This window comes from Nansenia antarctica, assembly GCF_963989245.1.
Source record: "Nansenia antarctica genome assembly, chromosome: 1".
Lineage (NCBI taxonomy): Eukaryota > Metazoa > Chordata > Actinopteri > Argentiniformes > Microstomatidae > Nansenia > Nansenia antarctica.
In genome coordinates this window covers 8,952,231-8,971,798 of record NC_137674.1, presented here as the reverse complement: position 1 = coordinate 8,971,798, position 19,568 = coordinate 8,952,231, and the positions used below count along the sequence as shown (strand labels likewise).

The following is a 19,568-nucleotide window of genomic DNA, read 5'->3' as shown; positions in this document are numbered from 1 at the left end:
CTGCAAATGAGATTTCTTGTTTTAATCCTGTTTATTGATCTGCAATATGAGCCTCTTGCATACTGTAGAGACCACACAACAAGTAGGCTACTTTGTCATTTGGAGGACATTTCTTTATCTGGACAGCCTCCATTTTGTATCATCCTAATCATCATCAGTAGGATTGTATGTTGTGATCTCATACCAAAGAGAGCATTGTTAGGATAGCAGGAAAAGAATGCACAACCCCTGTGAGCTTGCATGATGCATCCTTGTTAGCCATACACGTATCCAATTGACCCTAGTCCAGTTGATATACCGTATCTTTAAATTATCTCCCTCTACAGTAGGTATAGATTGTTCTGGTGTGGGCACCTGAGATGGCCATTACTTAGAGCTCTGGGAAATAGTGTTAATTAGGGAACAGAGAGGCAGTCTGACCACGCGGCTCCTTTGGCCCAGAGCTGTCAGGGTTTAAAGTATACTGTAGTCTCTAAGACCAGCCTGGAGAGCAACCATCTGGAGCAGCAGGTGGAGTGGAGGTAGAAGGCTGGTCTCTTTAATAAGCAATACATCCTGTAGACTGACATTGAGAGTGCAGACTGCACTTATTTCCCTGATTACACACTGTAGTATGGGTTACTATCGACATACAGGCATAATGGTCAACTTACCCAAACACAGAGGTTGTTAAGTTAGCTTAACATATGTACATACTGTTTGTATATACATATGTATGTGCCATTTAGCCAGAGAGACAGGTACTCGTTCAAAATCAAACATTCCTCTATCCATCAAGAATAATGCCTTTCTGTGCCCATCCCACTTCCCAGTGCCCAACGAATCATATTGTTGTTTTTTCTGTACTGTTAATCTGCCATGTCCACCTTATGTGGTGATTGAGGCTAAGCAAAAGGGGGAGCATTATATTTTAGTTGTGCTGACCTTGTAGTCTCCTTGCAGGCCGTTTGTGAGTAGCCAAGGTAATTCCCCTTGGATTCAGAAGGGGAAGATTAAAATGCCCCGAAAACACTTCAGCAGTGGAGCACAGGCTGTTCTCCCAAACCAGAGGGTGTTTCTGACAAGACAACTCACCTCTCCTGGTTTTGTGTCTAGGGTTTTCCAAGGTGAACAACACCGTAAAAGGGTATAGCTACCAGGCAAGATTTGAGGGGTACTCTTGAGCCCTGTTATTTGATGGTAAAGTCATCCACAGAGATTCATCTGACCTCATACTTACAACAGAATGATGCAATGTGACCGTAGTGTCCCTTAAAAGATTTAGATGGCTAGCCTTATCAGCTTCTTCCCAGGTTTGGCTTGAACACTACAACAGTCGTGCCTATTTTACCTACTATTAGAGCCGCCTCGGGGGTCAAATGACCATAGTCTTTAGAGTAAGCTGCTACTTACACACAAAGACCACTCAATGGCTCCTCTTGTAAATGTGCTTGCCTCCTACACAGAAAAACTGCTAAATAGCTTTATACTAGCTTATCCTGATGTGATTTTGAAAATGTCAGGATGAAAGGAGGGTCCTGAAATTTGATCGAAAACATTTTCTTTACATACTTGGTCAAATGACCCCACCCATGGCAGTTCTAGGGCCCTATTATGCACTTCATCAATAAGACGAGGCGGTAGATCTAAACTTAAGACGTGGAGGCGTGGTCAAGGCCACTTTGCTATTATGCGTGCGGTATTGGGCGCCTAAAACCCGGCGCTAAGCAAAGAAATTAGTCATGGGTGTGTTTTGGGCGTCTTCTCAATCAACCCAATCAGCGTGCCAGGTGCCATTCCCTTTAAGAACCGGCTGCGTTGAGTCATTAGCGCTATGCTATTATGGAAGTCCTTAGAAGGAGGTCAGCGCGCTTCTCTGCCTCTCCCTTCTGAAATAAATCATTTATACTGTGACCGTAATTGACGTCTTGCCGTGGAGCCACGTGCGTGTTCATGTGTGCCCACATGCATGCGCAAACCGCGGAGGCGCGCTCGTGTTTCAAAACGTGCATGAAGTCTAAACTTAAGAACTTTTCAAACCACTTCTTAGTGCTAGGAGCAAAGTCAGATCGCATAATAGCAGGGGCGCCTAGTGCACTTCATTAACATATGAACACTCCCACAATGAGCAATATATGCACGGGAGTTTTACGTCTTATGTGTGGGCGCCTATCGACACCTGCATAATAGCAGTAGCGCGTATGAAGCGCATAATAAGGGTGGCGGTAGGTCTTAACCTGGCGGTGCGTCTTAATTAAGACTTAAGACGGCAAGTTAAGAAGTGCATAATAGGCTCCCTAGTGTTAAACAGGCGATGTCCACATAAAATACTCATTCCTTGTGAATTGTTTGTCATAACATTAGCATTTCAACTATTCTTTTTAATTCACTACTCAACTACTTTGAAATACGCTCATGTAACATTCTGTTTAAAGTCTCAGTCCTAATGTGTTCTTGATAAAGAAATCCTGTCCATTGCATAATCCAAGACAGACAGACTTATTTTCAGTAACGGTGCATTTCCAACCATCTCTGCCGCAGCTCTCCACAAAGACATGGGCTCCTGCCGCGCGGCCACCATCACCGGCACCCTGTCCCGCATCTCCCTCAACGACGAGGAGGACGAGAAGTGCCCAGAGGGTCTCAACTACTCCACGCTGCCCGGCAACATCATCTCCAAAGTCATCATCCAGCAGCCGTCGGGCCTCCACATGTCTATGGGAGTGGGCGACCTGGGCGAGCAGTGTCTAGGCGACAGCTCCGGCGACATGCGCCGCACCGTCTACCTGTGTACCGACGACGCCTTGCGCCAGAGCGACCAGGACATGGGCCCCCAGGGCCAGATGATGGAGACCGACTACATCGTCATGCCTCGGGGCTCGGCGGCGGCGGCGGGGTCAGGGAACCTTCCCACTCTTCTGAAAGAGGAGGGCAAGATGAACATCGGCATGGACACGCTGCCCCACGAGAGGCTGATGCACTACAAGCTGAGTCCAGAGTACAACATCAGTCCATCTGGGATGGAGCACATGAACCTGAACATGAACCTGGACCAGCAGTACCCTGGCGCTCCAGACCACATGCTGAACCTGCCCTTCGAACCGCGCACCGCCGTCAAGAACTTCCTGGCCGAGATGGAGGAGAGCGCCGGTCTTTCGAGAAGCGAAACGGGGTCTACAGTATCTATGAGCTCCTTAGAGGTATGTTGTTTAATATGTTGTGAGATTGTTTGATGATGTCATTTTTTATAGTTTATGTATTGTCCTGCTCAGAATATTAATTTGTCTTCACTGGTATTGGTGTTTAGAGTTCCTATAATATTCACATACTGTATGTATCTAATGTGTGTCTAAAGACTCACTCATTTCTGGTTGCAAAATTCCCGTAAGTTTGGGAAACTTTCCGATAATGTCCAAAGTTCACAAGTTCAAACCTTGGAAATGATAGGAAAGTTTCCCAAACTTATGGGAATTTTTGCAACCCTATTAACATTCTTATCTAACTATCAGTGGTGTGTTTTTACTTTCAAAGAGAAGAAAGTCGCGGTATTCTGACCTGGACTTTGAAGTAAGTAAAGTATTGGTTGGTGAAGAGCATGATTTTGTTACACTGTGAAGGGCCATGTTTGCGTTTGTATTTGCCCTATAATTTACTTCTACTTTGTGTAGCACTTAAGCTTATTGGAGTACTGTAACATGGTCTTGACACAGCCAAGATTTATTGAAGTGTTGTGTCGTTAAGGTAAAAGCAAGGCTGTCAGCTGCCATGCAAGGCAGCAATTCTCATCTGCATTTGTCCTTCTCCATCTCCTACATCCATTGGCTATAAGTTTAATTTAAAAACGATATGCTTTTTAAGTCATATGCACATTTCACATCTGACTTTTGCACTTGAATTGATGGAAATATTACATTGGCTCACTGTGGATGAATGAACAAGATGAATCAAAACCCCCTCGAACCCCCTTTTACCAATCACACTGTACCTATGTTCTATTCAGTGGCTGTCATCAACTTTTCTGCAAACATACAAAACATAGATTTGGTTTTGAGAATTGTGCTCCTACAAATTGGCTTACTCTTACAAAAAACCTATGAAAACCTGCTATATTACAATGGCAAATGCAATTCAGAGAAGTGTATGGGAGGAGATGAAGTTGCATTTCCAAAGTTGTTCCGATACCATTTTTTGATCCCGATACCGATACCTGACGGTGCAGTACTTGCCGATACCGAGTACCGGTCCGATACCACGGCGTTTGAAAAAACAAAACAAAAAAACATGTTTTTTGAGCCGCATACTCACCTCGATGTAAAATGATTGCTAACACTTAGTCTGGCACTGCTCAAAACCTTTGTAAAACTCGTAAAGTTTTTGTAAAACGTAAGTAAAAAAAAAAAAAAAAAATATATATATATATATAAACTTACGTTTTTGTAAAGTACTCGCCGATACCGATACCAGCATTTTTGTGCGTATCGGTGGCCATGCCGATACTAGTATCGGTATCGGAACAACACTAATTTCCATTATTGGCTTTCAATTAAAAGAAAAAACCTTGCCATTGCAGAAAGTCATGCACACCAGGAAAAGACACATGGAGCTGTTCCAGGAACTGAATCAGAAATTTCAAACCCTGGACCGATTTCGAGACATACCAAATATGGGCAGCATGGTGAGTAACAGGAAATGAGCAGTAAGGTGAAGGGGGTGGCGGTTGTCAACCAATTAGAGGGGACAGCTTCCAAATACCCTTATTTAGGCATCCACTCAGCACACTGAGTGAGTGATTGAGTAAATGAATAGTTATCCAGATAATGTATTCATGTGGAAGAAAAGCCTCCTATATGTAGCAGGCTTGCCAACTGCTGGCAGGGAGGCTCGGGGGCTCTTTTAGCACAATGAGAAGTGTTATCTCACCACAGGCATTCTCAGTGAGACAGTACTGTCACATGGTAGTTCCATCTGCATTAAAGAGCATCCATCCACACACACAAGACCATTGAACTTTAAATGCACTTTTATTTACCTACATTCTGTATTTACCTCCCCGGTGACCTCATCATTGTTTCATACACGCATGACAGATTATTTGATAACATTAATATACATATATATTGGGGGAATTTGCACTCTTTTTGGTACAGTATTTCATCAGGGAATCTGAGATGACTATACCTTACTTTTACCCATAGCCGTTGCATACCTGTCTGCATAACTGATTCTCTAATGAAAAGTCAGACAAGTTAAGGTTTATCAGGTCGTTCTCAGCCCCGAGTGAAAGGTTTCTACTGTAGGTTGTGTGAATAGCAGAAATTGGACTCTTGACCAAACACACTCACACCGTTGTGTGTGAATAGACACTGTCAGCTACATTGCAACATTTCGGCCGCATGTAATCCTCTTTCACTCACATTTCAATCAGCCCCACAGCACAATGTAATTTGCTGCTTGTTGCTTAGTAACCACTGCGAGGACATTTGTATAGAAAATTATCACCATATTCCCTTTTTTTCTCCTGCCTTTTTTTCAAAAAATAAATCTACTGCAGAGCTGGCTGTAGACACCATTAGTAACCATTGTGTATTCCCTGACTAACAGCTCTGCTCCCTTATAGTCTCTTTGAGACTGTCAGAGAGAGTGCGTTCAGATTACAAACAGAATGGCACACGGTGGACTTTCACACAATTACTGGGCTTGGGGAAAGCACAATCCATTTTTATTTCATGATGGTGTATAGCCTAACCATATGCACATTTGATAGCCTATCATTACCTTTTGTTACTTATGCTTCTCACAGTACCATTATATCATTAATATGCAATCAATTGGGATGAGGTTCAGAGGAAGTACCATCAAAGCTAGTGAACTGTGACTACAGTGAAAGGTGCTACTAACCACGCATCTCCCTGTCCATGTTCACAGGACAAGGCAATGCCAAACAAGAACCCCTGGGAGAGCTACAACCCAGCCTGTGAGTACCAGAACTACGCCACTATGAATGTACTAGAATCTGACACCAAGGACTCTCTGGAGATGACGCCGGCAGAGTGGGAGAAGTGTGTCAACCTACCATTAGATGTCCAGGAAGGGGACTTCCAAACAGAGGTCTAAAAGAGGAAAACAAGGAGAAGCAAACCAGGGAAAGGAGGGGAAAGGATGTATTTTGCACTGAAAAAAGCGACAGACTTTTCAACAGCCTTGGCATACATATCTGGATTATACAAGTATGGCAGGGACATTATGTGCCAATACGATTTAACCACTGAGAAGAGGAAAACAAAAAAAAGGGGAAAAAAACAAAAAACATCAGTGTTACTTTTTGTATTCTCACTAGTGTACTTAGTGTGGGGCAGCCAGGTGTACAATATTTACCATCATGTGTTTCAAAGTACCTGTGGAAGAATTGGCAAAAAATATATAAAAATGGAGTCATCTTTCTAGATGAACTCAAAAAGCAAATGACATGCCATGTCGTCCCAGCTTCCTTGGGTCCAGTTTTTATTTCACAAAACTGGACCCAGAAGCACAATGTATATATTTATGCAGGTTTTTAAAACGTTTATAACAGTCTGTTTGGCCATTACTACACTTTTTACTTTATAATATAAAAAAAAAGAGAGGCAAAGAGGATTTTTCGGTCATATAAAAATGAATGTTTGTCAAGCTACATTCTTCATTGCTTTAAATGCAATAAAGGTAATACTCACTTTTATATGAATAATATATTTCACAACTTTAATACTGCAGAATCTGCTTGAAGGATCTCAGCAAGCTCTCTCATCTGCAGCCCTGTATAAAATATTTAAAAACGTTGTATGGTGTAAATAAACTTTTGTCTACATATGTTTTACTTGTGCCAATTTATTTTAATGAGAAAAATGCCAACCTGATAAAGAGTTATAGCGAAAAATGTTAAGATTTGAAAGGAATGTAAATAAAAGAGGAAATATGTTCGTACTGCTTCAGAGGGTGTGTCAAGTCTATCCTGCTGTTGTGTCATGTGATATGTTCCCACAGGTCACCAACACTGATTCTGTCTGGTTTATTGATCATGTCACTGAATTCAGCAACCACACATTAGGACTGATTGAACAAACACTATGGAATTAAACTGTTAGCTAGTCAAAGACATTGGTGAAGAAAATATTCCACTATGAATGAGAGAGCACATCACAGCTTATCAGTCTCATTCTCCACATACTGTAGTGTACTGTATACACATAGATACTCATATTACTTTCATTTAGCCACACTAGTAATGACTGATATTGTGTGACTGTCCAAAAGGCTATGCATGTCATTGTTTATACAGTGGGGTGCAAAAATGTGGGCAACCCTAGTCAAAATGCCAATTAATATCTAAGTGAAAAGAAGCAAACCTAACCTCTAATGGTACAAAGTTAAACATGACACATTTCATCACATTTTAAAGCAAGATTAATTTATATTTGTTACTTTTTACAGTTTCAAAATAATAAAACAAGGAAAATGGCCTTGTGTAAAAGTTTGGGAACCCTGTTAGGTAGTATTTAGTAACTCCTCCTCGGGCAACTATAAGATCTTACAAACGTCAAGTTTCTTTCAATTCTTGTTTTTGGATTTCCCCCCCATTCTTCCTGGCAGAACACCTCTACGGTATCTCAGGAATATTCTTCGGCCTTCTTGCATGCACGGCATGTTTGAGATTTCTCCACAGATTTTCGATAATATTCACATCTGGGGACTTTGATGGCCTTTCCAAAACCTTCATCCGTCTTTCCTGGAGGTACTTCATGGTTGATTTTGAGGTATGCTTCGGGTCATTGTCTTGCTGGAATACCCGACCTCTCTTCAACTTACATTTCTGGACTGTCCTTGAACATGAGCCTCTAGAATGTCTTGATATTTGGTAGAATCCATTCTTCCTTCCACCTGCACAATATTGCCTGTGCCCCCAGCTGCTACACAACCCCAAAGCATAATGGAGCCACCTCCATGCTTAACAGTTGGCAAGGTGTTCTTCTCTATAAATTCTCCCCCTTTTTTCTCCAAACATACCTTCTTTGGTTGTGGCCAAAAAGTTCAATTTTGGTTTCGTCAGTCCAAAGCACATTGTTCCAATAGGCTTTAGGTTTCTCAAGGTTTTCTTTTGCATACTTCAGAAGCTTAATTTTGTGTTGACGTCGTAGGAAAGGCTTCTTTCTGGCAACTCTGCCATGTAGGTCTTTGTTGTTTAAGGTACGCTGTATTGTTGTCCTGTGAACAACTAGACCGGTGTCTGCTGCTCTTTTTTGCAGCTCTTTTGCAGTGATGTTTGGGTTCTTCTGGGCATTTCTCATCAGATCTCGGGCCCTTCTATCTGAAACGTTTCTTGGTCTTCCAGATCTTGCCTTGACTTCAATTGTTCCATTTATTTTCCATTTTGAATGAATGAATGATGAATGGTCTTTATTGTCATTGCTATAGTACAGGTACCAAACAACGAAATTTGGGAGGGGTGGCTCCCCTGGTGCTAGGAAAAAAAAAAAAAAAACAAGAAGGGAAAGGAGCTGGTTTACATAAATAAAGGCTATGTACACTATCCACTAGAGCAGGGGTGCTCATTACGTCGATCGCGATCGACCGGTCGATCGCGAAGGTAGTGTGGGTAGATCACACGGCATTGGAAAAAAAAAAAAAAAAAAAGTGGAAAAAAAAAGTTTTTTTTTTTTCCCCCCTGTGTGGTCCAGACGGGACGCCTCCCGTCTGGACCACACAGGAGAGGGCATCACTCAGCCCCGCGCCGCCTCACAACACACACACACACACACACACACACACACACACACACACACACACACACACAGACAAGCACACACACACACAGACAGACAGACAGACACAAGCACACACACATGCACACACAGACAGACAGACACACACACACACACACACACACACACAGACAGACAGACAGACACACACAGACAGACAGACAGACAGACACACACACACACTCCGCCGCCCGGAGACGTCGATGGCACCTGGCTTGGCACTGGCCAGTCTGGTGTAAACCACTCAGAGCTCCTGAGTTAATGTTAATGTTAATGGACTACCAGTGTGAATATTTGTTATATAGTTTAATAAATCTCTTCTTTGATTTTGAAACAGTGTAGCGTGGCCTTAATTTGTTATTATTACAGTACATTTTTGTGTTCGCAGCAATGGCAATATGTTTTATTTGGTTGGTAGATCTTGTTGAGCTGGTAATTTGAAAAGTAGCTCACAAGCCTAAAAAGTGTGAGCACCCCTGCACTAGAGGAACCCATGGATTTTAACACCAGACACAACAGCCACTGTAGTCGGATACTTTAGAAGGCATGCAGTTACTTCAGAATATATAGTTCAACCCTGGAATTATATTCACCTGACTCATTGAAGCCCTAGCCGCTAGCGAGTAATTCACCTTGGTCTGGGCCTTAGTAATCATCTTCTCAAAAGGTAACAAAGAATAATCCAAAAGGGTTCCCAAACTTTTGCATAGGCCCCTTTTCCTTTTTTATAATTTAAAAACGTTAACAATTTAAATAAAAAGAAAACGTTTTAAATTGAAAGCTTTCAAATGTGCAGAAAGGTGTCATGCTTAACTTTGAAGCATTTAGTGTTCAGGTTTGCTTTCAATCATTTGGAGATTCATTTAAACCAGGGGTGGCCACATTTTTGCACCCCACTGTACCTTGATTTTCCACAGTACAGAATAGTATGATGCTGGTCCACAGTTTATGAGTGGGAAAGGGGGATACAAAAGAAGATGACCTAGACCTTTCCCTCAGCATGAGCATGAGTCATATTCAGCTTTCATAAGAGTGAACCTTTTTCTAACAACTCACATCTCCTTTTCCAGGATATTCTTGTTTTCATAGCCTCTCCTCCTCTTCCTCTCCTCCTCCTCCTCCTCCTCCCTCTCCTCCTCCTCCTCCTCCTCTCCTCCTCCTCCCTCTCCTCCTCCTCCTCCTCCCCCCTATTTTTACCTGTCAGGTATACTAAACTGTATAGCTGATAATGATACAAAGTACATTGTAACTAAGTACATCCTACAGTATTTCATGGATGGATTTATTTACAGAGAAAATACTTTGCTGTTTGGAAATCTTCTCTCCCCGTAATAATTATTGTGTTGGAAGTGCTGCTTGTCAGTCATGGCATTTTATTGGAATCTTAAATGGTCAAAATATATCTTTACTTAAAATAATATCTACGTATAATGAAATGTTAAAAATGACATGACTGGCTGGCAAACTGTGAAATTCAGTATGTCCCTATATGTTTCAAATGGCTGCCCAGCGCCTCCAGATGGACTCTGTCACTGTCCCCTGCAATGAATGTCAGCTCTAGATTAGAAGCCATCCCTGCCATCACTTATAGCACTGTAATACTTCACCCCATGTTATCTTTGTGACTCAGTGTGCCGTAGAAAAAGCGGCCTCACTCACCTTGAGTCCTCCCGTTATGCAATTTTTGACTTTGGCGGCTAACATTCACACTCTAATGGATTTGATATGCATGTGCTGTGCCCCCAGAAGGTTAACCGGATAAGATCAGTCATATTTGGCCAGGAAGATGGGGGGGGAGGGGGGGGCTTAAAGGAAATATTGTTTGTTCTGTCTGGCAGTCTGCAGTATGACAGCCACTGCAGCTGAAGGAGCATCAGAGTGTGTCCCTCTCAGGGGACCAGCGATCCGCCCAGCAGGAGAAGGAGGGAGAGGTGGAGGAAAAGGAGGAGGAGGAGGTGAGCATCTGCACCACTGAGAGCCTGCCAATCTGATTCTCTACACACTCTCTCTCTCACCCTCCTCTCTACAGGAGAGTATGCTACATTGTAGCTCAGTGGCGTGACAGTGTTGAGCTTATTTTGACTTTACCTAGAGCACAGACGTGTTTATATTATGTATACACAGTGAATTCTCTCCCTGCCTCATTTGAAAACAATTCTCTGTCTCTGATTGGGGCTGGCTGCCTGTGAGATGCATTGTAATTGGCTGAATTGCAAGCCCAGGCTTCCCTGACTCATATAGGGTTGGCCAATTGCTTAATTACCCATCTGGGGCATATACAGGATTATACAAGTAGTTACTGGGTAATAGTGTAGTTACTTATACTATATACAAGTAGGGCTGCAACTAACGATTATTTTGGTAGTCGACTAATCTGTCGATTATTTTTCCGATTAGTTGCGATTAGTCGTGTGGCTTTTCGCTGCGCGTAAATGGCGACGCAGAAGCATAAATCCGGCTTAACTAGCTATCTAACCTAACGTTACGCCAAGCTACAGCTGCTCACAGAGCTAGTTGATTGGCTAGCTAGCATTGCTGGCTAGACTACAGACAGCTCACGTTAGTAGGCTACGCTTGGCGCTGTTTATCTTACAGACAGCTCGCTGGTGGACTCAACATAATTGAAATAGCATTCACTTATCAAGCATCATTCATGATCATCCACCATGACTACCTGGTATTTTAATAGCGACCACCCCTCACTTCATTTCATCACGCGTTCTCCTGGCTTCAACATGGAAAACCCCTGCTACGTAACGTTACATACAAGCGCCTCTGTCTGTCACACGCGTGCCACAGGGCAAATAAATTAATAGCACAAACGCTCATAGCATGTACAGCCCTGTCCATGAGACGTTGTTTTCCAACATGTAACAGTAAAGCTAACATAAACATTACGACCCTAACAATATAACTTTAGCCAGTTGGCTAACAACGTTAGCTAAAACTTACCCAGCTGATTCTTGCATGGCTCCCGTTCTTTTCCTTTTTTTTTTTTTTCCCCCGTTTAAAAAAAAAAATACGATACCACGTCGACAAGTTTTTATGATCGACGTCGTCGATTATGTCGACTAATCGTTGCCCTATATACAAGTAGTTATCGGGACACCACCTCCAAAGACTGATTACACTGAAAGGTAATACTTTAATTTGTAGTAGTTTTATAGTAGCACTATTTTACTGTCCCCTAGACAGTACATTGTAATAGCATCATACTAATTACCTAAGAATGACCAGTAATTACCTAATAATTACCTGTAACTTTATACCAGACAGTATTAAATATTGTTTTTAAAAAGTGTAACATTTTCCCACTCAAAGTGTGTTATTATTTATAGAATATGATCCAGATGAAGCTTGTGAAGCCAATCAAATAGTCAAAGTAAAGTAGTCCTTTATCTCCTTCTCTGACTAAACCTGACTGAGCACTACTCTCAGTCCTTGTCATGGTGGTGGGTATGAAAGTGCATGAGGTTAAAGGTCAAATTCAAGTCACCTCCCTCAGCATCAAGTCACTAGCAGCCACACAAGGTGGTTTTCCTCATCCCAAACTCATTCTCATCCATTGTCACAGGTATGCCCATGTGGCCTAGTCTTCAAAGCTCTACTGCTGTAGATGTCCCATCTCTTAATTGACAAACATTAATATGCAAATAACCTACCTTGCCTCAAGTGGGAATTCCCTATGTAATGGTCAGATCATACTGCCATACCTGCTAATCCATTTATCCTTTTTTCAGCAGCATACCTTCAATTCATAACTCATGACTCAAATAACCAAGAGCAAAATCTAAACAATTCACACAAGGTTTTTTCAACAAATGCAATAATTACAGTATATTATGGATAGCCTACCAAATGTTTTCATGAGGACAATTTCAGAGTAGATCAACATACACACATTCACAGTGGGCTGCTGAGCATAACCAGCCTTGCCTCAGATAAACAGGGTCATCATCATCACAGCACTTCGGGATCCACAAATGAAATGGGCTATCTAATGCAGTCCATTAATTCACTGGTGTTCACCTAGTTTTGCACCAGTCATGTGTTGATGCGTTTGTTTTCACAGTGTGAAGGATCTGCTTAGTCTAATATCCAAAACGAACCCAAGAAAGTCCGAACATTTTTATTTTTGAATAAAAGTCCCCCCAAAAATATTTCTGAATAAAAGTCCCCCCCAAAATATTTCTGAATTAAAGTTCCCAAAAAAAGATTTCAGAATAAAAGTCTGAAAAAAAAGATTTCAGAATAAAAGTCAGAATTTCTTAACCCTCCGGTTGTGTTCATGTTTGCCCCCCCCATCCTTGGTGTTCCCGGTCTAATTAGACCGGTCTGATTAAACTGCTTCATATCTCCAAAACGACATGGTCAAATTTGCTAAATCTGGTACCTGGTGAAAGCTGAGACATGTGAGATGTTAAAAAATGAACATAGATATGACCAAATGACTGTAATGTGACTAAATACACAGTAGAAATTGAATATTTCATTTCCGTTTTTGAGAATTTCAAATAAGAAGGCCAGTTACACCCTGAAACTCTATATATCTCTGCCAAACAACACATTGGATCAGTTCTTCAACATCTCAACATATACTGTGCAAAATGTGATGAGACATAAACAATGTAGACTATTGGTTAACCTGAATAACTGGATGGGCATATAAGCACGGGAAAGAGAAGGGTTCCCATAACAAACACCTGTTTCATTTGATACATTTCATAAGCACGGGAAAGAGAAGGGTTCACATAACAAACACCTGTTTCGTTTGATACATTTCAGTGTTTGTTATGGGAACCCTTCTCTTTCCCGTGCTTATGTGTCCATCAGAACCATACCTTCCAGAGTTATGGGAACCCTTCTCTTTCACCCTAGGTGAACCACACCTTCCAGACTAAACAATGTTTAGTCTGGAAAGTCTGGTTCGGATGGGCAAATAAGCACGGGAAAGAGAAGGGTTCCCATAACAAACACCTAATTGTTTAGTTTGAAATGTGTCAAACGTTATATATGAGGTATTTGAACAGGTCTGATACGTCCTGGAATGTTGTAGCTTGTTACAACTTGTGTTATCCATTAATTTCCTATGGCGGTCATTTTTGACCGGAAACACCACCGATGTTACAAAGTTGACTAAAACCTCAAAATTCAATGCCAGTGGTTAGTCAGCAATTTTATATGTTCAAATGCCTAGTGTGGAGGATATCATAAGGCCTTGAGGCAATCAAATGTAAAACACAATATTTATGATTGATGAAAGTTGCTCTCGGTCAGATTTGACGTAAACATAGGAAGCATGTACAGGGAAAGACAATTTGCACAAGCGCAATAGCGGTAGGGCCCACCGGCGGGCTGTATTATCCTTAACAGGCTACTTGAATCTACATATAATCATAACAAGGTTGAGGATGTCCAGAGGATGTCCTCTGCTGTTTAATTGGCCGATGTCCAGAACAGATCCTTGGGGCCTCATAATACTATGTTTGGTAACACGGTTTTAGTGTTAAATAACAGTGTTTTAGAATGTTTTTGTTAATTAGTCTGATAAACATTCTATAGCTCAGGGATTACAGTCTCATTCTCCTCCATCTGTTTATGGAGTTAATACATGGACAGCAGTGGATCTTTGTACATTTCAGAACATTAGATAACATTGGTGACCTAGGGGGTCCTGATTCCCCCCACTACATGGACAACCCAAACAGAATTGTGGTGGCTCAGATATTATCCTTTTACATTGTCCTTTTCAGCAACTCCGGTGGATGAGTACAGCTTAGGCTGGCTTGGCTCAGTTGTTGGCTCAGTTAATACAATTGTTCTAATTAGTGTACTCATTATAAACTTCTAGAATACTCTCTAACCAATCGAATGATGTCACAGGCCTAGAAACCGTAAGCTCGTTTTGCACTTCATTTGCAAAAAGTGCTCCTGTGTTTCGTTAATATTTCAATGACTCACAGGTCAGTTGCAGGTCTCATTTACGGTTTTCAGAAATCTCCTTGTTACAATAAAACAATCCAAAACCAAGGGAGTGGTTTATACTTGTGCTGTTACCATAACTTCTAACATGGGGGAGTTACAACAACGTAGCATGTTGCAACAAGGCCCCCGATCCCAAAGCTGATGCACTGTACTTGTATTGCTGCTTTAGTTTTGCATCAATGGTTAATATGATTTAGATTTGAACAAATGTTAATACAGGCCTGTATTATCTATGTTGGGGAAGTGCAACGTTATTTAGCTGTAGGAAAATACAGCTGGGACATATTGAGAAACCCGTCGGACATGGCAAAATGGTTTTCATTTTGGGAGCAGGTCAGTGGCAGGTCCCACAGGCCCATAAGGGCAGAGAGGTTAACCTGCCTTGGGGGTGCAAACACAACACAACCACATTGATCTTGCCCCTCTAGTTCCCAAGACTCATCTCCAGAGGCAGCAGTGAGGGGACCAAAAGCTGCCCCAGCATCACACAAACTATAAACACAAACATCACACACACTATATACACAAACATCACACAAACTATAAACACAAACATCACACAAACTATAAACACAAACATCACACAAACTATAAACACAAACATCACACAAACTATAAACACAAACATCACACAAACTATAAACACAAACATCACACAAACTATAAACACAAACATCACACAAACTATAAACACAAACATCACACAAACTATAAACACAAACATCACACAAACTATAAACACAAACATCACACAAACTACACAAACATCACACACACTATATACACAAACATCACACAAACTATAAACACAAACATCACACAAACTATAAACACAAACATCACACAAACTATAAACACAAACATCACACAAACTATAAACACAAACATCACACAAACTATAAACACAAACATCACACAAACTATAAACACAAACATCACACAAACTATAAACACAAACATCACACAAACTATAAACACAAACATCACACAAACTATAAACACAAACATCACACAAAGTATAAACACAAACATCACACAAACTATAAACACAAACATCACACAAACTATATACACAAACATCACACAAAGTATAAACACAAACATCACACAAACTATAAACACAAACATCACACAAACTATAAACACAAACATCACACACACTATATACACAAACATCACACACACTATATACACAAACATCACACACACTATATACACAAACATCACACAAACTATATACACAAACATCACACAAACTATAAACACAAACATCACACACACTATAAACACAAACATCACACAAACTATATACACAAACATCACACAAACTATAAACACAAACATCACACAAACTATAAACACAAACATCACACAAACTATAAACACAAACATCACACACACTATAAACACAAACATCACACAAACTATAAACACAAACATCACACAAACTATAAACACAAACATCACACCAACTATATACACAAACATCACACACACTATACACAAACATCACACACACACTATACACAAACATCACACACACACTATACACAAACATCACACAAAGTATATACACAAACATCACACACACTATATACACATTTACATTTTTGGCATTTAGCAGACGCCTTATTCCAAAGTGACTTACAATCAATACATTTGAATACTAAGCAAGTGAATCATCAATCCACCAGTCGTAGCAGGAAGAGTAATCCAGCTCAGGCCCGGGGCCATTGTTGGAAGGAAAAACCTTCTTCTATCACCTTCTTCTAAACCTTTTTATTTTTTTTTGTTTTTTGGAGAAACAGAGAAACAGTACAAGGGGGCAATAGAAGTTTTTAGGGACACAGTAGAGGGGAAAGCGGGTGTCTTCAGGAGACGCAGTGCTGAGGGGCAGAAGATGTCTCAGGAGCCGCAGTTAAGGTGTAACCTGAAGAGATGGGTCTTCAGTCTACGACGGAAGATGGGTAGTGACTCTGCAGTTCTGACAGCCGTGGGAAGCTCACTCCACCATCGGGGAGCCAGTGTTGTGAAGAGACGTGATCGGGCAGCACGACTGCCGTGTTGATGTAGAGGTGGTGGGGCCAGTCGGCCAGCCGAGGTGGAGGAGCGGAGTGAACGGGCTGGGGTTTGGGGGGTTACCATTTCCTTCAGGTAGGCAGGGGCTGTCCCTTTAGCTGCCTGGTATGCAAGCACCAGGGTCTTGAATCTGATGCGAGCTGCTATCGGGAGCCAGTGCAGGGTGCGAACATCACACACACTATATACACAAACATCACACACACTATACACACAAACATCACACACACTATATACACAAACATCACACACACTATATACACAAACATCACACACACTATACACACAAACATCACACACACTATATACACAAACATCACACACACTATATACACAAACATCACACACACTATACACACAAACATCACACACACTATACACACAAACATCACACACACTATATACACAAACATCACACAAAGTATATACACAAACATCACACACACTATACACACACACTATACACACAAACATCACACACACTATATACACAAACATCACACACACTATATACACAAACATCACACACACTATACACACAAACATCACACACACTATACACACAAACATCACACACACTATACACACAAACATCACACACACTATACACACAAACATCACACACACTATATACACAAACATCACACACACTATATACACAAACATCACACACACTATACACACAAACATCACACAAACTATAGTGTTCAACAGCTGGAGGACATCATGGCACTCATGTCACTGTACCGTATCCAATATTATGGTATATCAACATCTGCTGAGACCTCTCTGAATTGGCGAAGAGACGGAGAGCAAAACCTTGACTTCAAGTCTAGGGGTTTTATAGCTGGGGCCTACATGAGAACTGTAAGAATAGTAATTGTAATAATAGCCATTATGTTTCATGTGGGCTACATGTGTGTGCTGCATTCATGTGTGCTGCATTCATGCAACCGGAAAGAAGGGCATTAAAAGTAGTCTAATCGTGATGGAACAAATGCATGAGCCATTTCAAATGCATGAACCACCGTTTCGCGGCATCCTGAGGTGAGAGAACGTGCCTTGTTTTTGAGATATTGTGCAAGTGAAAGAAAGCTGATCTATAGGTTGTTATTAGTGGGGAGAACCAAAGATATCAGGATCAAATATTAAACCACAGACAGATTTGCTAGGAATAACTAAACACCCCTCTAGATCTAATGAGTGATTTGGGAAATTAGAGTGGTTTTTAAGCCAAGTATCAACAACTCTGTCTTGTCAAGAGTTTAGAAGGAGGAAATTGGTTTTAACCCAGACTTTAATGTCGGCACACAGGCTTCAAGGACAGTCTACTAAGAGACTTCGCCATGTTTAATTGAGATATACAACTGAGTATCATCAGCATACTGTAGCAGAGAAAGTTGATACCATGTTTACGAATGATGTCACTCAAGAATAACTCAAGAATAGCCATGTGCAAAGAAAAAGTAACAGACCCAAAACAGAACCTTGTGGGACAAGGTGTGTCATTTTACCCTGTATTTGTCAGAGGACTAAATCATCTGTTGTATGTGTACAAGTTGGTATCTCTCGTTAAAACCAGGAGAGAGCAAGGCCACATATGCCAACCCGACTTTCCAGTCTGTGTAATAAAATGTGATAAAATGTGATGATCAACAGTGTCGAAAGCAGCACTTAAATCAAGAAGCACAAAGATGGAATAGGAGCCAAGCTATCTGAAACCAATAGAAGGTCATTCAGAACTTTACCTCAATGCTGTGTTGTGGCCTGAAACCAGATTGGTGACATTCATGGACATTATTACAGTTTAAAAAAATGTGAGTTGTTGTGCCTCAACCTTACCCTCAAGTAATTTTGGTCGAGTTAGGCACGTAGATGTAATGTATCCGTTTACTGTATAATGGACAAGATACAGTAGACTATCCTTGCACCAGCAAACATTTTTTGAATAGTGGGCAATTTGTGGGCAAGGGATCAAGAAGGCAACGAGATGATGTGGGATTCAAGACCAGCTTAGACAGTGTATCAAGGGAAACAGGTGAGAAATATTCAAGGCTTTAAACTATGTTGAACAAATATTCAAGGTTTTGAACAACTCCTGTACCAGCAGTGTATGTAGGAGATCGGTGAAGTTTGGTTCATCACTTTTGATGGATACATAAAAAATGTGGTCCCTGACTTTATCTTATGATCTCATCATTGACGAGAATAAAAACCCCCAGAGCTAAAATGGGCAGGCACATTGCCAATAGATAAAGATTTATTTTTGGTTTAGCTTAGCAACGGTGTCAAATAGGAATTTTATTATTCTCCTCAATGAGAGTGGAGAGATAAGCAGATCTTGAAGAGTTGAGGGCTTGCTTATACTGTATTTAATTATATTTCTAAGCAAGGTGGAACATTTCTAATTTGATATTATACCATTTAGGAGAGAAATGCGCTACAGAGAGTCGTGAGAACAGCACAGAAGATCACCGGCGCCCCCCTCCCCTCTCTGGAAGAGCTGTACAACACACGCTGTCTCAGGAAGGCCTCCAAGATCTCCAGGGACCCGACCCACCCTGGGTACGAACACTTTACCAGGCTGCCCTCGAAAAGGCGGTTCAGGACCCTGGCCGCAAGGACAAACAGACTGAAGAACAGCTTCTACCACAGGGCCGTCCAGGCCCTGAACACAGCAAAGACCTAAGTTCTGGGCCCTGGACAGTCTGGACGGATTGATGGCAGCTG

General features: G+C 41.3%; 1 protein-coding gene across 1 annotated transcript in view; it reads left to right on the top strand.

Annotated features, from left to right (window-relative positions):
• The window catches only part of adgrb3 (adhesion G protein-coupled receptor B3), a gene marked incomplete at both ends in the record, with an annotated part of 137,495 nt that extends 131,402 nt beyond the window's left edge, over nucleotides 1-6,093 (top strand). The window contains 4 exons of the mRNA XM_080539933.1: nucleotides 2,521-3,179; nucleotides 3,511-3,546; nucleotides 4,550-4,654; nucleotides 5,905-6,093. Of these exons, the coding sequence (XP_080396059.1) occupies nucleotides 2,521-3,179; nucleotides 3,511-3,546; nucleotides 4,550-4,654; nucleotides 5,905-6,093 (989 nt within the window). The remainder of the gene's footprint in view (nucleotides 1-2,520; nucleotides 3,180-3,510; nucleotides 3,547-4,549; nucleotides 4,655-5,904) is intronic.
• Between the last annotated feature and the right edge of the window lie 13,475 nt (nucleotides 6,094-19,568).